Raw genomic sequence first — 19,800 nt, forward strand, 5'->3', positions numbered from 1 at the left:
CCTAAATAATTCTTATTTGGTGTTTGCGTTGAGCATGAACTTAATTGGATTATGTTTGTTGCAATACGATTATTCATTTAAAGAGAATAATGGTTATTCTGTTTACTTGAATAATACCTTCAATGGTCTTGCACCTAAAATGAATGGTTTATTGAATCTCGATCGTAGTGATATACATGTTCATGATATTGTTGCCAAAAGATACAAAGTAGTAATGATAGTGCCACTTACTTGTGGCACTGCAGCTTGAGTCATATTGGTGTAAAACGCACGAAGAAGCTCCATACTGATGGTTCCTTGGACTCACTCATTTTTGAATCATTTGAGACATGCAAACCATGCCTATTGGTATAAACACATGAAGAAACTCCATGCAGATGGATCGTTTGGACTCACTTGGTTTCTGAATCAATTGAGACATGCAAATCATACCACATGGGCAAGATGACTAAAGACATTGTTTTCTAGTGAGATGGAACAAGAAAGTAACTAGTATATTTACTTGATGAAACACAAGTCTGAATTATTGAAAGGTTCAAGTAATTTCAGAGTGAAGTTGAAGATCACCATGACAAGAGGATAATATGTCTACGATGTGATCATGGAAGTAAACATATATATGTGAGTTCCGAGTTTGGTAAACATTTAAGACAATGTGAAAATTGTTTCATAACTCATGCCACCTGGAACACCATAGTCTGATGGTGTGTCCGTATATCATAGTCGTGTCCTATTAGATATGGTGCATACTATGATATCTTTTTTATCAAATTACCACTATCGTTTGTGGGTTAGGCATTAGAGGCAACCGCATTCACTTTAAATAGGGCACCACGCAATTCCATTGAGATGACACCGTATGAACTATGGTTTAGAGAAACCTAAGCTGTCGTTTCTTAAAAGTTTCGGGCTCGATGCTTATGTGAAAGAGTTTCACCCTAATAAGCTCGAACCCAAAGCGGATAAATGCATCTTCATAGGACACCCAAAACAGTTGGGTATACCTCCTGTCTCAGATCCGGAAGCAAAAGTGATTGCTTCCAGAAACGGGTCCTTTCTCAAGGAAAAATTTCTCTCTAAAGAATTGAGTGGGAGGATGGTGAAAACTTGATGAGGTTATTGGACCATCACCATAACCAGTGTGTAGCAGGGCGTAGGAAGTTGTTCATGTGGTGCTTACACCAATTGAAGTGGAAGCTGATGATAGTGATCATGAAGCTTCGGATCAAGTCACTACCAAACCTCATAGGTCGACAAGGACGTGTACTACTCCAGAGTGGTACGGTAATCATGTCTTGGAGGTCATGTTGTTGGACAACAATGAACCTACGAGCTATGGAGAAGCGATGGTGGGCCCGGATTTCGACAAATGGCTCGAGGCCATGAAATCCGAGAGAGGATCCATGTATGAAAACAAAGTGTAGACTTTGGAAGAACCACTTGATGGTCGCAAGACTGTTATCTACAAATGGATCTTTAAAAGGAAGACAGACGATGATGGTGAAAAGTCACCATTAAGAAAACCTTGACTTGTCGCAAAGATGTTTCCGACAAAGTTTAAAGAGTTAACTACGATGAGATTTTTCTCACTCGTAACGATGTTGAAAGTCTATTGGAATTATGTTAGCAGTTGCTGCATCATTTATGAAATCTTGCAGATAGGATGTCAAATATTGTTTCCTCGACGGTTTTCTTGAGGAAAGGTTGTATCTGATACAACCAGAACATTTTGTCAATCCTAAAGGGTGCTAACAAGTACGCAAAGCTCCAGCGATCCTTCTAAGCACTAGAGCAAGCATCTCGGAGTTCGAATATACACTTTGATGAGATGATCAAAGTTTTTGGGTGTATACAAGGTTTATGAGAAATTTGTATTTCCAAAGAAGTGAGTGGGAGCACTATAGAATTTTCTGATGAGTATATGTGGTTGACATATTGTTGATCGGAAATGATGCAGAATTTCTGGAAAACATATAGGGTTATTTGAAAAGTGATTTTGAAGGTAAAACCTGGATTAAGCTACTTGAACATTGAGCATCAAGATATATGGAGATAGATCAAAGTGCTTGATAGAACTTTCAACGAAATGCATGCCATGACAAGTTTTTGAAGGAGTTCAAAATAGATCGGCAAAGAAGGGGTTCTTGGCTATGTTGTAAGGTGTGAATATTGAGTAAGACTCAATACCCGACCACGACAGAAGAAAGAGAAAGGACGAAGGTCGTCCCCTATGCCTTAGCCGTAGGCTTTAAAATATGCCATGTTGTGTACGGCACCTGAAGTGTGCCTTGCCATGAGTCAGTCAAGGGGTACAAGATTGATCCAGGAATGGATCACTGGACAATGGTCAAAGTTATCCTTAGTAACTAGTGGACTAAGGAATTTTTCTCGATTATGGAGGTGATTAAAGAGTTCGTCATAAAGGGTTACGTCGTTGCAAGCTTTGACACTAATCCGGATAACTCTAAGAAGTAAACCGTATTCGTATAGTGGAGCAGTCATTTGGAATAGATTCATATGGTGCGTGGTAGCAACATCTATAGAATGATATAGAGATTTGTAAAGCACACACGGATCTGAAAGGTTCAGACCCGTTGACTAAAACCTCTCTCACAAGCAAGACATGATCAAGCCCCAGAACTGTATGGGTGTTAGATTCATTGCAATCACATAGTGATGTGAACTAGATTATTGACTCTAGTGCAAGTGGGAGACTGTTGGAAATATGCCCTAGAGGCAATAATAAAGTGGTTATTATTATATTTCTTGGTTCATGATAATTGTCTATTATTCATGCTATAATTGTATTAACCAGAAACCGTAATACATGTGTGAATATATAGATCACAATGTGTCCCTTGTGAGACTCTAGTTGGCTAGCTCGTTGATAAATAGATGATCATGGTTTCCTGATCATGGACATTGGATGTCATTGATAACGGGATCACATCATTGGGGAATGATGTGAAGGACAAGACCCAATCCTAAGCATAGCACTAGATCGTGTTGTTCGTCTGCTAAAGCTTTTCTAATGTCAAGTATCATTTCCTTAGACCATGAGATTGTGCAACTCCCAGATACCGTAGGAGTGCTTTGGGTGTATCAAACGTCACAACATAACTGGGTGATTATAAAGGTGCACTACAGGTATCTCCGAAAGTGTCTATTGGATTGTACGAATCGAGATTGTGATTTGTCATTCCGTGTGACACAAAGGTATCTCTGGTCCCACTCGGTAATGCATCATCATACTGAGCTCAATGTGACTAAGAAGTTAGCCACGGGATGACGTGTTACGGAACGAGTAAAGAGACTTGCCGGTAACGAGATTGAACAAGGTATAGGGATACCGACGATCGAATCTCGGGCAAGTATCATACCGGTAGACAAAGGGAATTGCATATGGGATTGATCGAATCCCCGACATCATGGTTCATCCCATGAGATCATCGTGGAACATGTGGGAACCAACATGGATATCCAGACCCCACTTTTGGTTATTGACCGGAGAGGTGTCTCGGTCATGTTTGCATGTTTCCCGAACCCGTAGGGTCTACACACTTAAAGGTTCGACGATGCTAGGGTTATATCGGAATAGTGTACGTGGTTACCTAAGGTTGTTCGGAGTCCCGAATGAGATCCCGGACGTCATGAGGAGTTCCGGAATGGTCCGGAGGTAAAGATATATATAGGAAGTGAGGATTTGATCACGAGAAGTGTTTCGGGTGTCACCGGTAATGTACCGGGACCACCGGAAGGGTTCCGGGGGTCCACCGGGAAGGGCCACCAGCCCCGAAGGGGTGCATGGGCCAAAAGTGGATGGGAGCCATCCCATAAGTAGGCTGGTGCGCCACCACAATCAGCCCAAGGCGCAAGAGAGAGGGGTGGTGGGCTAATCCTAGGCGTGTGGGCTTGCCCACCCTAGGACGCCACCTCCTCCACCCCTTGGCCGCCGCCCCTTGCCCAATCTAGGGTTGCCAAATCCTTAGGGTGGGAAACCCTAAGGGTGGGCTGATACGTCTCCATGTATCTACTTTTCCAAACTCTTTTGCCCTTGTTTTGGACTCTAATTTGCATGATTTGAATGGAACTAAACCGGACTAACGCTATTTTCAGCAGAATTGCCATGGTGTTGTTTTTGCGCAGAAATAAAAGTTCTTGGAATGACCTGAAAATTTACGGAGAATTTTTGTGGAATATATAAAAAATACTGGCGTAAGAATCAACGGAGGAAGTGGAGCGTGGAGCCCACAAGCCCACCAGGCGCGCCCCCCCTGGCCGCGCCTGGCAGGCTTGTGGGGCCCATAAAACTCCACCGCCTCCAAATCCAGCTCTATTTTAGTCCATTTTGTCCGAAAAAAATTGAGGAGAAGAGTTCATCGCGTTTTACGATACGGAGGCGCTGCCACCTCTTGTTCTTCATCTCGAGGGCAGATCTGGAGTCCGTTCTAGGCTCCGGAGAGGGGAGATCGTCGCCATCATCATCACCAACCTTCCTTCATCACCAATTCCATGGTGCTCTTCACCGTTCGTGAATAATCTCATTGTAGGCTTGTTGTACGGTGATGGGTTGGATGAGATCTATCATGTAATCGAGTTAGTTTTGACGGGGATTGATCCCTAGTATCCACTATGTTCTGAGATTGATGTTGCTACTACTTTGCCATGCTTAATGCTTGTCACTAGGGCCCGAGTGCCATGATTTCAGATATGAAATTATTATGTTGTCGTCAATATATGTGTGTTCTTGATCCTATCTTGCAAGTTGTAGTCACCTACTATGTGTTATGACCTGGCAACCCTGGAGTGAAAATAGCCGGAACCACTCCCACAGATGACCATAGTATGAGGAGTTCGTGTATTCACCAAGTGTTAATGCGTTGGTCCGGTTCTTTATTAAAAGGAGAACCTTAATATCCCGTAGTTTCCATTAGGACCCCGCTGCCACGGGAGGGATGGACAATAGATGTCATGCAAGTTCTTTTCCCTAAGCACGTATGACTGCATACGGAATACATGCCTACATTACATTGACGAATTGGAGCTAGTTACTTATCTCTCCGTGTTATATCTGTTGCATGATGAATAGCATCCGGCATAATCATCCATCATCGATCCAATGCCTACGAGTTTTTCCCATTGGTCCTTGCTACGTTACTTTGCTGCTACTGCTGTCACGGCTGCTACTGTTACTCTACTGCTACTGCTGTCACTGCTGTTACTGTTACTCTGCTGCTACTGTTGTCACTTTGCTGCTACTGGTTATTGTTTCTACTGTTGCTATCATACTACCTTGCTACTGATACTTTGCTGCATATACTAAATCTTTCAGGTGTGGTTGAATTGACAACTCAATTGCTAATACTTGAGAATATTCTTTGGCTTCCCCTTGAGTCGAATCAATAAATTTGGGTTGAATACTCTACCCTCGAAAACTGTTGCGATCCCCTATACTTGTGGGTTATCATGGGCACCCTCCTCCCTTTCCTCCTATATATAGTGGAGGGTTTGGGGCTTTTTTGAGACACAATTGCCTCTCTCCACGGCGCAGCCCTACTCCTCCTCGTCCTCGTCCTCTGTAGTGCTTGGCGAAGCCTTGTCAGAATACCACGCAGCTCCACCATCACCAGCGTCATGCTGCCGGAGCTCTCCCTCAACCCCTCATCCCTCCTTGTTGGATCAAGGCATTGGAGACGTCGCCGGGCTGCACGTGTGTTGAACGCGGAGGCACCGTTGTTCGGTGCGTAGATCGGAATCCACCACGACCTGAATCGCTGCGGGTACGACTCCATCAACCGCCTTCTAGCAACGCTTCCGCTTTGCGATCTTCAAAGGTATGAAGATGCTCCACCCCTTTGCTCGTTGCTGGTTTCTCCATCGATAGATACTTGTGTGACGTAGGAAATTTTTGAAATTACTACGTTCCCCAACACAATCGTGGTCCTAGCGATAAGTAAGAGTGTCGAACCCAACGAGAAGCACAAGAAAATGACAGCAGTTTTCAGCAAGGTATTTTGTGCAAGTGTTGTGAGTAACAATGATAAGTAGTTTTATATTAAGATAATTCGTAACAAGTGATAAGTAACAATAATAACAAGTGTGCGGCAAGGTGGCCTAATCTTTTTTATAGTAAGAGACAACCCTCAAAGTTCTCTTACATAAAGTAAAGCGTTCTTGAGGACACATGGGAATTGTCGTCTAGTCATATTCATCATGTTGAGTTGATTCATGTTTGTGATTTTGATAATTTGATATGTGGGTGGATACTTGCTTAGGTGTTGTTCTTACTTGAACAAGCAACCCATCTATGATGACCCCCTCTCACAAGCATCCGCAAATACGAACTAACGATAGCATGAAACATATGGATCCAAACCATCCCCTTAAAGAATAACACACAAACTAGGGTTTAAGCTTCTGTCACTCTAACAATCCATCATCTACTTATTACTCCACAATGCCTTCCCTTAGGTCCAACTATGATGAAGTGTCATGTAGTCGACGTTCACATGACACCACTAAATGACTTACATCTTCGTCGTAGTCTATGATTTTCTCTTTGGATGTGTGTTTGGTGTTTGGATGGATGTGCGACTATTTGTCTTCATGTTTTGCAGGCAAACAAAGATGTTGCTTGCTACAGGCACAAGGTCATAAAGTTTTGGGACTTAATCAACCTTGTCTTCTCGAAGGATCATGCCACCGGAACCGGAGCCAGAACCGCCGCTGAAAGTGCAGCTGAAATGACTCCGGAGAATGTCAACAACATCAACATTGAGTCTGCCGCAACATCTTCAACCCAAACTAGCGAGGAACAGAAGAGGAAAATATACCGATCAGATGACTCAATTGCACTATGCTTGGAGAGAAACTAGATAATTTTACTAGCGCCTACAAAGATGATATCGCTCAAGCTCCTCCTCCTGTGAAACCCTCCTGTCCTTAAGAAATACTTGATGCTCTCAATGCCATTGCGGGACTCGATGATGATGCCTTGCTAGAAGCTTATGATATCCTCATAGTAGATGACCGCAAGTTCAATGCTCTTATGGCGCTGCCTGAAAGGATGAAGAAGAAATGGATCCTCGAGCAAATCAACCAATGAAGGTATGTTGCTTGTTCTGTGATCGGTTAGCAGAGGCAGCAACTTGTTTGCTTTTCATCATATTTATGTACTTACGTATTTCATGTTGAGATTAGCATGATAGAAGGTTTTATGTTACCATCTTAATATGATTTTCCTGCCATGTCTTCCCATACAAGGCTTACTCAAAACAATGTTTTTCTGCCATGTTTGAGAACAACTTGTTGTGCCATGTCTTTTTTCTCTTCAGCCAAGAAGTGGCATTAATAGTCTAGAATATATCAACTAGGTATGCATATTTAGTGGCTGAATAAATATATGTACTTAATATAAATATATATATCATCTGCTTTAATATGTAGTCTCTTATCGATTTAGTTTCGATCTACTTAACCTACCCGACTGTTGATGGCATGTCGTTGTTACCTTTTGATTCAAGATAATTGTGCAAATGAAGTGCAAGTTAACCTTTGAGCAATTCTATATCAAGTTGAGTTTTTTACCCTTCATAAAGGTTGTTGCAAGCTAAAGCTTATCGTGTGACACTTTGATTTGTCTTCTAGGCTGGCATCAAATATTGGGTGAAGTGTGATGTTGAACGAACAAAACAAAGAAATAAAGATCCTCGAGCAATGAAAATCTTTCTTGGGTGGTGCTAATAATGCAAAGATTCGGTTCTTATGTAACCTTGGCTAGATTATGATTATTTGATGTTGTTGTAAACCTTTGTTGTATTTTAAAGATTAACTTTTTACAAGTCTCGTTAAATTATTATAAAGTCTCAGGTTGAAGTTCTATGTATAGGCATGGTTCAGTTTAATGCAAAATATTGCTATGTGTGAAAAACAAGGTGTAAATGATGGTGTCGACACAGTTTCATGTTTATTTTGGTTCTGCTACACATTTGACCTCAAAATCCTAGTGACAATCAAACATGAATTTTGGATTTGGAATCTAGATTCAAAGATTTCATTTCATTTCAGCCAAATGAAATGAAATCATGGGAGCCAAACGAGCTGTTAGTGATTTCTAGTGATTTTGATCAAGCTTGATGGAGAACGAAATAAATGCCCCCCTGTATGGGCCTTCAAAGGCAGGCCCATATACACAAGAAAGCACTGCGAACGGGCCGTAGTCTTTTCCGCATCCCCACCTTTTTCTTCACTGGCACGCGCATCTCCCCGCAGAATCTGCCGGACTCTGAAACCCCACGCAGACACAGCTCCGCTCCGCCCTCACGCACCTCACTCCGGCCACCTCCTCCCACCCACCGCCGCCGGCGGCGCCATGGAGGTCGGCGGCGAGGAGTTCGCGGTCGGCGTGGTGATCTCCGCGAAGACCACCCTCGGGGAGGAGTTCGAGGGCCAGATCGTCTCCTTCGACCGCCCGAGCAACCTCCTCGTCATCCATATCCTTCCCAAATCCAACCTTTGCTCCCCTCCTCGGCCTCCATGCCGTTTACTTCTGCCTCCTACTCTATTTCTGTGTGCTGCCTGGTTGCTTTGTTTCCATGACGGCGTAGATCACAGGAGGGCGTGGGCAGGGCGGAGAGGGGCGAGCGGCGGAACGTGAGGGTGCTCAAGGCCAACTACATCCAGGAGTTCTCCGTCGTCGGCAAGTACGACGACCCGCTCGACCCGGCTGGCTGTGTGCTCGACCTCGCCGCCATCCACGCCAGGGAGGAGGCCGCCCTCAGGTGCGTCATACTGCATCCCAAACCCTTTTGGTACTACTTTCTAGTCATTGCTAGTTAGGCCTCTGATGCTTATTTATCTTGTTTGAATTTGAGATGCGGTCAAGATTCAATCAATGAGCTCGGAAAACACGAACAGTACAGCATTGTTTTGGATTCTAGTTACTGTAAATGTGAATTCATGTTTGAGGACCCAATAATAAAGCAAGAAAAAGTATGTAAGAGCTTCACAATCCTCATTCGGCCAATATTCTCGTTGTTCTAAAATTGAACCTGACTCTTTTAGTTGGTAAAGGTGATACTGAAATAGGGTCTGGACAAGAAAGTGATAGCAAGTGAAGGTGATACTGATATAGCTGACTTGAGCTATAGCTTGATTAAGCAAACTAACTAAACACTATTGGTTATATTGCGTTTGAAGGCATCTTCTTTGGTCCTAATGCAAATAAGCCTAGATCTTTTGAGGTTGGTCACTTTTGTGGGAGAAGGCGGATCACAACTCTACTATTAAAGGGGAGTTTGTACGTCATTCGTCTCCTAGGGCCCCACCGATCGAAGGATCTTCCCACCATTCTCTATTTTTTTTACCGACCGCAACCCCACCCAGTTTGGTAAGTGTTGATTCAGTCACATCTTCCTTTCTTAGGATGCACTCATGTGTCTCGTCAGCAGATCCACTGCCATAAAAAATAAATTAATCATCAAACAAAAATTGTCTCCAGCAGCATCAGCCGATTCACTAACATACATGCCAGATCAATCAATCTATCTTCTACATCTACACTACCTAAAAAAGACATAACATTCCCGTTTCGCTTAACCTTCGTTCGCCTCCATTCCATGCTTAGCACGCCAAGAAAACCAGAGGAAAGCCGACCCGCTACAACCCACACACGCACGTCCATCCTCCCGTCTATTCCACTGGGTTTATTTCTTCAAGGTTATCAAGTTTTTATTTTTTTAGAGAAATAGATAGGGGTTGGTGGAGAGGAGGAATTATTTAATGGTAAATGGAATCAACAATACTGCCTAATGTACATGAGTATTCTACAAAGGTAATGTTAGACACGATTAATGTTAAACCATTAGAATGTGTGTACCCCGTTAGGACGCACGGGCAATTAGCTAGTGTGAGAGAGAAGTTGTTAAACATTTCTTTGGTGCATATCATTCTTGCCTAATAGGACTAGCCAATTCAGCCTCCTCGCTCTAAACTGCTCCTAAAAGCTAGGATTATTCGCTTGTTCCAGTCCAGTCACAAAACATGACCAGGCTAAGCTAGAAAACTTATTATCCAAAGCCCTGTCCCATTGAAAGTTCACTATCCTGGTCTAAAAACATCATTGTGAAAATGCATAACAGTTTCCAAATAGAAGATACATAAACAGGAGAGACACCTCTAAAATTAATCACTTCATACCTAGATTGGGTACTATGGTCATTTCCAAATTAGTATTCATCTGCAGAAAATAAGTGGAAGAAGCAATCTGCACAATCTAAACGGGGCTGTTCATAACCCTTGTACACACAATCTCACTAGATTGATTTTTAGATTAACCATTCATACTTCAGAAATGACTGTATTTTTCTCATTCATTAACATGGCAGCACATACAAATGTCAAATTTTAGCAACCAGGTTGGATTCTACGAATTGTTGGTCCTTTCAGAATTTATTTGTGTTCTCTTTTCGTGCCACCCATTGATGACCAAAATAAGCAGCTTTACTAGCTCAAAAATAACACCTTGCAAGAAGGGGGAAGTATGACTAGTAGCATAGGCAGGCATTTGAGGTTCTGGTATTGCATTGACAATTACTTTCCTATTTTTGTCGCACGACCTGCAACTCTTGATCCAGGAGGCTAATAAGCAGATATTGCGGTCTCTCAAATTTTTTGGGCCTACCCCCCTCCCCTCCAGGTAGATCATACTAGTGGTGGGCCTCATAATTGTCATACAAACAGTGCACTGTTTGGCTATTAATAGCATAGCCCACCTATGTTGATGATGCATCATATCGTTTCGATGGATCTGGAGATGATATTGCAGCAATATAGTAAGGACTGATATTGAATGTGTAACCAAGGAAAATAGGAAGAATTTAGAACAGTGCACTATGATTGTCCTCCAAACAGTGCACTATTTGGCTGTTAATAGCATAGCCCAATATACAGTATCACGACTTCCAGAGTTTGTTCTTCTGATTAAGGGCTGCATATACAGTATGTTTGGATGGTGCCAATTTTTGCCATGCCAAATATTGGGCAGACTATGACTATTTGGCACTTGCTTGATTTAGAGGGGCAGCCTGGTGCATGTAGCTCCGGCTTGCGCAGGGTCTGGGGAAGGGTCCGACCACTTTGGGTCTATTGTACGCAGCCTTTCCCTACATTTCTGCAAGAGGCTGTTTCCAGGACTTGAACCCGTGACCAACCTCATGGTCATAAGGCAGCAGCTTTACCACTGTGCCAAGGCTCCCCTTCTGGCACTTGCTTGATTTGTTTTTAAAAAATCTGGCTGCCAATGGAAACCCACCTATCTCTCACATGTTCCTACCAAATGGTTGGCAATGAGGGTGCAAGATCCTTGGCCAAAATTTGGCCAATTTTTGGAAGGGTGAGATTGGTTGCCAACCAAACGTACCCATAGAATGCACTACCCCGACGCCAAGAAGCAGCCAAGGTGGCTCAGGCGCGCGTGGCCACTTTGCGCAGAGTGCTCAGAGAGCATTTGAAGCTCTCCCGACGGCTGCCCCTCCATTTGAAGCCTCCCCGGGCCCTCTCTGGCTCCCCCTCAGCTCCTCCTCCATCCCAGCAACCTCCTGAGCTTCCCTCTCCTCCTCTCGAGCTCTCTCCCCTCCCCCATGGTCGTGGGGTGGTGCCTCGGCCTCCGCTCGGGCTAGCGCGCCCCAGAGCTCCCCCTCGCCCATGGGCTCTCCGGTGCGTCCACCCCGTCGCCGCACGGCCCCCCTCAGCGCCCCATTACCTCCCGAGGTGCCGCACGCCGAGGCCCGTGGTACTTTCTGAAATTAATTTTTGCCATGGAGATGATAACACACCTACTACAGCAGATCCAAATTCGATTCACAACTTCAGTCACTAGTTATTTGGGTTCTTTGGCTGATAACTTGCTAGATGACATTTGACTTCAGACTCAATGTTCAGTTACTAGCATTTGGATTGTCTTTGCAAGTTGATGAAAATCTACCATTTAGGGGTATGTATATATTACAGTATTTGGGTAATCTGGTGTTTAGTTATATAATTGTAATATCTCAACAGGTGAATTATAAAATATGGCAACTGATTGATCACTTATATGGAGAAGTGTGCAGAAAATAAATAGCACCATAAACACTTCCATTTTAACACCATGCATCTGTTTCCCTGCATTGAACCCAAAACAAAAATGACAAGTGCGGTCTGTTTTGGTTAGAGTTAATCCCAACATATTGTCATATTGCAAAATTCTGATAACAACTGATTTAATGCACCTATGGGTATGACTTTGAGGGTGAGCGCTTCCTGGAAAATGTTATAAACCTTAGTGGTTGACTAATGATGTGTATGATCACAGTCATGCCTCTTTATGTCACTGGTTTTGTGCTAAAGAGCTAGCAAATTGGTTATCTATGATTTTGCTTAGTACTTTTGCCATTTAGGATTTATCCCCCGTGATTTTTGTTTTTGATATTTATTGGTTCTATCATTTATGGTGATATGTTTTATCATGCTTAATGTTACTATCTAGAAGCTGAAAACTAGCTTGCATGTCGTTGGCTTCTGCACTGCGACATTTTGGTTTTCACACTGCATGCAATGATGCACAGGCAAGCTGAGATTGAAGCTGAGAGAATTGGTGTTGGTGTCACCCCAGAAGCTCAAAGATTATTTGATGCATTGTCAAAGACGTAAGTTTGACCTTTCATTATGTCTCTCATGGATATTCATGCTTTTGACCATTTTCGTATGAATCGGCCTTTATTTTTGAACTCCGTAGTTACAACATTTGAATTTGAGGAAAGAAACTAGGAACTTTTAGGTATATATGTTGGTCAAGTCTTTATTAGTTTGTTTACATTTTGTTAGTATTAGGCCCTGTTAGTGATGCGGGATCTGACCCCCTCTCCTTATGGATAATAGACTCTTTTTTTCATTCCCCACCGAAATTACTTAGCAAGTATGTTCTCATGTCAACTTTCTTGATTGTGAAGTTTGTATTTGCGAAAAAGGGAAGTAAATGTGAAAGCCTGTGTTTATTGCGGGACATCGAATCTTCTGGTTGTGGCCTGTTCAAAAGCTGGAAGAACATTATTTTGCAGAAAGTTGCTGGCATGTATGTCAACTTGTTTTTGAGGTTAATTTTATGCTACTTCCTGGTGTGCTAGCTCTTTAAACAGAGCTATGCTTGGTTTTGAGGGTTCTTTTGGGTGGTTGTTATTGTCAAGCTGGTGTCTCAGTATGTTCTTTGATTTCCCGTCTGTTTCTCTGTGTAAGACTTGTGTTGCTGATTTGGCTGAGGCTTTTCTGACAAAGCCGAGAAAGTTTTTTGTGTGTGTGTCGTATAAAGGTGCAAAAAAGGGATATTTTGCATTTGCCTGGAAATGAGATATGACTAGAACCAGCATCAACCTTGTCCCTGAGAAATAATTGTGGTAAGATATGCTGTATGGGTATTAGGTAAGCGCCATAGAATGCTGAAACGTTCTGTACTTTAGTCAAAGTTGCAGCGCTTTGCACTTTTTTCCGTAGCAATAGTTTCTTTTCAATCTGCTTTACTCTGAACAAATTGATTTTACTTTATGCGGTTTGCTACAATTTATCCACACTAAATTATGTATTACTATGATTTTGGGGACATTTCTAAAACAGTATCAAGCTCTGTTGGAGATGCTGTGTGTATTCATCAGTTTCTCTACCAGTTAGGGATCCTCATGTGTTGCACCATTATTGCAAATGTTTGGTTTATATAAAAAATCTATGGAGACTTTGACTTTTGTCTCTAGCTCCTCATATCACTAAATAACGGAGTCTATTTCCCCAACAGGCTTCCAGTTCATTGGGACAAGACCGACATTGTTGTAATGAAGGAGGTTCGTGTATGCAGTCCCTACCTGCCTGAAAATGTCAGCGGCGGAACATCAGCTGCTAATGAACGGGTTAAGAAAGTGGTAATGCATCTATACTTGTAGATCAATTTTACACTTTTAAGCGTCTGAACCAGGGGAATTACTAAATCGTTGTTTTCTTTTTTGTGTGTGTTTATTTGCTGCAGCTGGACTTTGAGAGGAAAAGACAACATGTGCGTGTACCTGGCCAATTCTAACTTATTCGACTTGACAATTTTTCACCTCAACTCCTGCTGTGATCTGTTTCTAAATCCGACCTTATTCATTCAGTTTCGTCAGTTGAATCTTTTAAAAATCTGTTTCAGCATGTTGTTCTCACAAACTACCACACCAGCTAGCTTATTGATACTCTGCGTTAGATGCCATATGTGGTGGTGGTGAATAATTGCAGCACACCGTGCTGATAATTCATATGGCTGATAGTGAAAGGTTGTGTGGCTGAAGCAAACCAAGGTAAGAAAATAGATTGGTGACACTGAAAGAATAGGAAGTTGTATAACAAACTAAGAAAAGATGCGGAGCCAAGGCAAAACTGAAAATTAGTCTGTCAGACTTTGTATTGCTTTTCCTGGTGGAATAATATTTCTAGCTTGTGCTGTTGTATTCTTTTGCTTCCCTTGCAATCCGTGGTATTGGAGATGCGAGGCGGAATCGTGTAGCTTTATTGGTGAGATAATATTATGATGTGGTTCTGTTCATGTTTGCGATTGAATGCACAAAGCATTCTTTGTACTCCAGTTCATGGCTTGGACTCTTTTGCGTAGTGGAGTGTTCATATGGTGTAGGATTATGCTATTTTCCTTGAGCGGAATCGCAAATACGAGCAAAAATGTGAAGGATAGATTTCTCCAATCTAGTTTGCAACTTGTATCTTGCATACCGGCAACTAGTACAATGGTAGTCTATTTTCCTTCAGAGATTCCAACCCTAGTTGCGAGTTTGCCACATTGGTTCAAAAGATCGAATCATGGGTTTCACGGTTTGCGTAGACTAAAACAGTCCTACACACCCATATGTTTGTAACAGGCAGACAATTGTGATTCTCAGCTTGTTCTCATATGCTATCTCGCGGAGTAAGGCCTTGTTTGGGACTGTTCTGCTTCATCAAAAGTAGCTCTGCTTCATTAAATTTACTTTGGAGCAGTTTCATATGAAAGTTGTAGCTCTTTCAAAGAAAACGTTTGACTTTTATCCAGCTCCATCTTCACGAATGGAAATTTTGATGGAAAAGATCTATTTGATTAGATGAGACGAGAGAAACGAAAGGGTATCCACTTACACGTGGCAGTGGTGGGTAATTTTGCTCAAACTCCAGCTTCTACAATTTTATGGAGCACCTCCTAAAGAGCTTCATAAAAAACAGAAAGTTGAATCCCAGATTCTAGTTTTTTTGTGGAGCTGTATATCGTGAAGCTACCCCGTTTGGCTTATGTTTTTTAGATCGGAGGTGAATTTTCTAGAGTAAAGCAGTCCCAAACAGACCCTAAATATCAGGTGCTCCCACGAAACGGAACTTTTAAAACCTAGATGTATATACATCTTATATGTAAAAAAAATAGTAATTCAATAAAAAGTTAAAAAATTGTAAAAATATTTTTAAAATAAACTTGACCTTCTATTATACTTGTAACAAAAAATTTCACAAAAAGAAAATTAAACTTTGACTTCTTTTTAAAAAAGATAAATTTTCAATCAAAATAATGTGAATAGTTACTTATAATAACGAATAAATTTTGTATGTCTGTCCAAAAGTCAATGTTGACTTTGTTTTCGTAAAAAAAATATAGTAGTGTAAAACAAAGTCAAGCTTAATCTAAAAATACTTTGGAACTATTTTGACTTTTTAATTAATTATTATAAAAATATATTTATATACGGTGCATGTATAACAAGAAACAAAAGTATATTTTCCGTCCCCACACGCATCAGGTGCTACTACATTGGTACGAAGTCTCACGAGGAGATCCAACGTCCACGGGACAAGATGATGTATCCATGCGCAATTCTTAGATTTATAGATGGTCTTTCTGCAAATTTTGGGAAGCTCGGCCTACAATCATTGGATCTTTGATCCAACGGCTCCCAAAAGCTCGTATCATGGGAGCATCTAAGGTTCCGTATCACCGGAAATTTTCCCTTATCTTCCCTCATGCGGCTCTTGCCATTTATTTGATTATTTCTAGCCCCTTCTCCTCGGCCTGACTCATTGGTTCCATTTCCCCCAGGCTTGCTTTCTCCACATATATATCTGAGTAGTTGTAGTGTCGTGGCCTTAGAGACGGAGTGAAGTTCTAGACTTCTAGTTGTAGCATGTATTGAAATTGCGTGCGTTCTCCGTGTTCAAATCGTCCTGCTTTGGCGCCTCCTCCTCCTCTTTCGAGCTCTCCTGCTTCAGAGAGTTTGGAGGCACGCAAGTCGCAATGCGAGTTGGGTGGCGTGCCTTAGGGTGTGTTTGGTTGCTCGACTCGCATCCTTCATGCAAATTCTCAGATGTTTGGTAGACTGCACGTTCCACTCGCCCTGGTCCAACCCATGCAAAATAGAGCTCCCAACCAGGAATCAGGCATTTCCGTGAGCCAACCCCGTACCTGCTCCTGCGTCCACAATTAAAACAAACTGTACACTTGATTGCCCCGAATATTTACCGAAATTACTTCACAATTGCCACTGCAGCTTCCCGTATCCAATCTTTCTTCTTCCCCTCCACCACCGAACCACATCGGATCGAGCACATCCACACATCGTCGCCACCGTCGCCATTAGTTCCTTCTTTGGGCAATGAACCCGACCCTCTCAACGACCCCTCCCGCCAACCACCCGTCCGCGCTCAATCCCCACGACCCCATCGCTGGACGAGCGCTCAACAGGAGCCGGGGCGGAAGGAGAGGCGCGTCGTTGCCTTCTCGGGCGGACCGCCATGAGTCATTGCAACATCATGAAGTACGGGTGCTGAAGATCACGCGGATGACGCTCACCCGGCAAGATGTAATCTTTTGCCGCCTCCCCATGGCCACGACGACAACGCTGCGTATAACATATGAGCTCTTGGCTTGCAACTTATGTAATCCACCAAGAGCAGCAGGTCTAATCCACGAAGAAGCAAGAACTCTAATCCAACCTACTAAACACCGTAGGTCGCATACAATGTCTCTCATCCACACATTCCCTACAGTCCACCAAACATACATCTCAGTTCATCCTTGCATCCGCTTCACCACGCCAAGCTCAGCCAGTATCATCCATGCGACGCAGGGTAGAGCTACCCAAGAAACCAAAGACACCCTTAGCGTCGCACATCTCCACTTGGATCTTCGTCAGGCGCTCCAGGGTCAGTATCTTGTAGGTCACTATTGTGTGGACCATGACGACCGACGAACTGCAAGGTCAAAGTAGACTGGAGTTTGAAGGGCCACGGTAGCGGTCGTGGATGGATGAAGAAAAGGGGAATTGGGGACAAGACTAGTTTAGCCTCGCGTGTTAGGCTTAAATGGTCGGTTTTGGTCCCTCCGACGACGCCATGAATGCGTCCTCATGAACCAAAGGAGGCACCAATGTATCCATGGTTTTTCACAAGGGCCTCTCCCGTTAGTCCAAAATGGCGGATATGTCTAAGCCTCCCATATTCGTTGCATATATGGGCTTGATTTAAGGGATGTCGGACAACCCAAAAGTTTAGGCTCACAGGGTGCCTGATTGAGCGGCAATTTCATGTGCGGTCTGTCCTAGGTCGGGTTGTAGATGCTCTAACATGTTTTTTCCCTCTAAAACTAGATGCTCTAACAAGCTAAAAACAATGGTTACATCATCAACACAAGAGTTGCAGTTCGCGTATCATTTTTGTCTCTAGACGTGAGTACACATGCGGTTAGGGTGTCTAAACCTTCCGGTGATGCCCTCGTCGACTGCCTCATCTCCGTAGCCTTAGGATCATGAAGGCGAAGTGGACCTGAGACCTTACCGTCCGGAGGGTTCGTGTTTCGTTTTTAAGTTGTGTTCTTAGGTTGATTATATGGTTTGTGTCATGTTCAGTGGCAGCTCCTTGAATATGAAATAAGGTCCTTCCCGCCTTCTCCCCGTTCTGAAGGTGTCCGTGGCATCGTTGGAAGACATGCAAAGGTGTTTCTCCAAGGAAAGTGCCCTTCTGCTTCCGAGCTCAAATGAGCTCCGTGAACAGCAAAATCGTTTTTCTCTTTCGAAAAAACTTCAAGAAATTCTGATTTTTTTTATGATCAACATTGACAAAAGTTCTCAACGCATGAAAAAATGAGGCCTGAAATAACATTCATACAAGGCACGAAAAAAATTTGATATTCTGAAAATGCGCATTTTCAAAGTACCGATTTTGTATTTTTTGCCACACCTTATAGAAATGCTATTTCAAGCCAAAAATTTGCATGCATTTAGAACTTTTGTTAGTGTTGCTCACAAAAAAATTCAGATTTTTTGGAATGTTTCCCGTTTCTTTTTGAATTTACTGTTCGACGTGGTTAAATGAGCTCGGGAGTAGAAACTCTGTGTCCTTTCTCCAAGAATTTACTGTTCAACGAGGTTAAATGAGGTTAAATGTTTCCTGTTTCTTTTTTCAGACCATTTTTATTTTTATTTTTCTATATATATAAGATAAAAAAGCCCAATAGATCAAAATTAACAAAAAAATAGCCCACTATGTCAAAATCGATCCAAATAATAACCGAACAGGTCGAAATCAACCCAAATAACGGTCTAAAATACTAAAATCCTAACAAGCCAGCGGGCCTGATGTGCCGATGGGTCGACCCGTATAGCCTCCGAACCGTGCTTGCGCCTGGACCCCGAGCATGTGGACCGGCAATAAACGGACCGTGCCGTGCCAAACACGATTCTGACGGGCCGTGTCGGGCAGCCCGTTTGGGCAGGTACGCTCCACTCGAACGGCTCTACGGTACCAGCACTGACCAAGCACACTCTTTCAGCCGATCCGCCGTCAATTCCAATCAGACGGCTCCCGTTCGACACCCCCACAACGCAACAGGGGAACCCGCGCTCTCTAGCCCAAGCCGCGCTTTTACTCCTGACACCTTTGCTGCGTGCACAGCCCTTAAATCGGCTTTGTGCAAGACGCATGCAGCACAGTATAGTACTGTAATACCTACTCCCAGCAATAACGTTTGACCACCTTGCGCGTTCATCACGCTCCGTAATCAATTCCGTAAACGCAAGCCGACCGACAATGAACGCAGAAGAGAGTTTTGGCGTGACATCCTTCACTCCGCTGCATTTACTTCTTCAGGTTCTGAACAGTCGCGGGTATCCCTCGCTTGTCCCATTTTGCTTGCTTCCCCTGTAGGAGTACTACTACTGCACTGCCTAGTCATCATCAGAGAGCTACTCCTACATACATACACACGCCAACCTGCTGCCAACCTTCATTGATCGCTTCAAATGAATCATTGCATGCACGGCCGGGATCTCCATGCACGCATTTTCCCTAATCAATGCCCACCCTGTGGTACTGCTCCTGCTAAAACCCAGCCAGCGCTTCTCTTTTTGCCGGGAAAACCTCAGCGGTTCGAGGCAGGTTAGCTACTACCGGTAATAAACTACACTGCCCTGGGTTAACGACCACGGGGGGATGGTCAGGACATGCACTTTGCTCGCGGTAAGTATAGTGGACTAGTGGAGCTGTAGTTGGACGATGGCCAGCAGGCGGCAGCAGCAGCATGTGGTGGTCTCTGTAGATTAGATTTGATCCGCACGACGGTGTTTCATTCAGGAATAAATAAATGGGGGAATAATGTACATGCCGTGCCGTGGGGCTGTCTGCGGATTGGATTGCTGCTGCGTGTGAGCCCGTCCGTGACTAATCCAATCATCGCGTAGATGGAGAGAGAGGCTGCCCCGGCGAGGAAAAAGCGAA

General features: G+C 43.3%; 1 protein-coding gene across 1 annotated transcript; it reads left to right on the top strand.

Annotated features, from left to right (window-relative positions):
• The first annotated feature begins 8,262 nt into the window (after positions 1-8,262).
• LOC123402523 (protein LSM12 homolog A) lies at positions 8,263-14,602 on the top strand. The gene is made up of 5 exons (XM_045096443.1): positions 8,263-8,492; positions 8,612-8,780; positions 12,606-12,686; positions 13,823-13,946; positions 14,051-14,602. Exons 1-5 carry the CDS (start codon positions 8,372-8,374, stop codon positions 14,099-14,101), a joined length of 546 nt encoding a protein of 181 aa, XP_044952378.1. The 5' UTR covers positions 8,263-8,371; the 3' UTR covers positions 14,102-14,602.
• Positions 14,603-19,800: the final 5,198 nt, after the last annotated feature.

This window comes from Hordeum vulgare, chromosome 6H (genome assembly GCF_904849725.1).
Source record: "Hordeum vulgare subsp. vulgare chromosome 6H, MorexV3_pseudomolecules_assembly, whole genome shotgun sequence".
NCBI lineage: Eukaryota > Viridiplantae > Streptophyta > Magnoliopsida > Poales > Poaceae > Hordeum > Hordeum vulgare.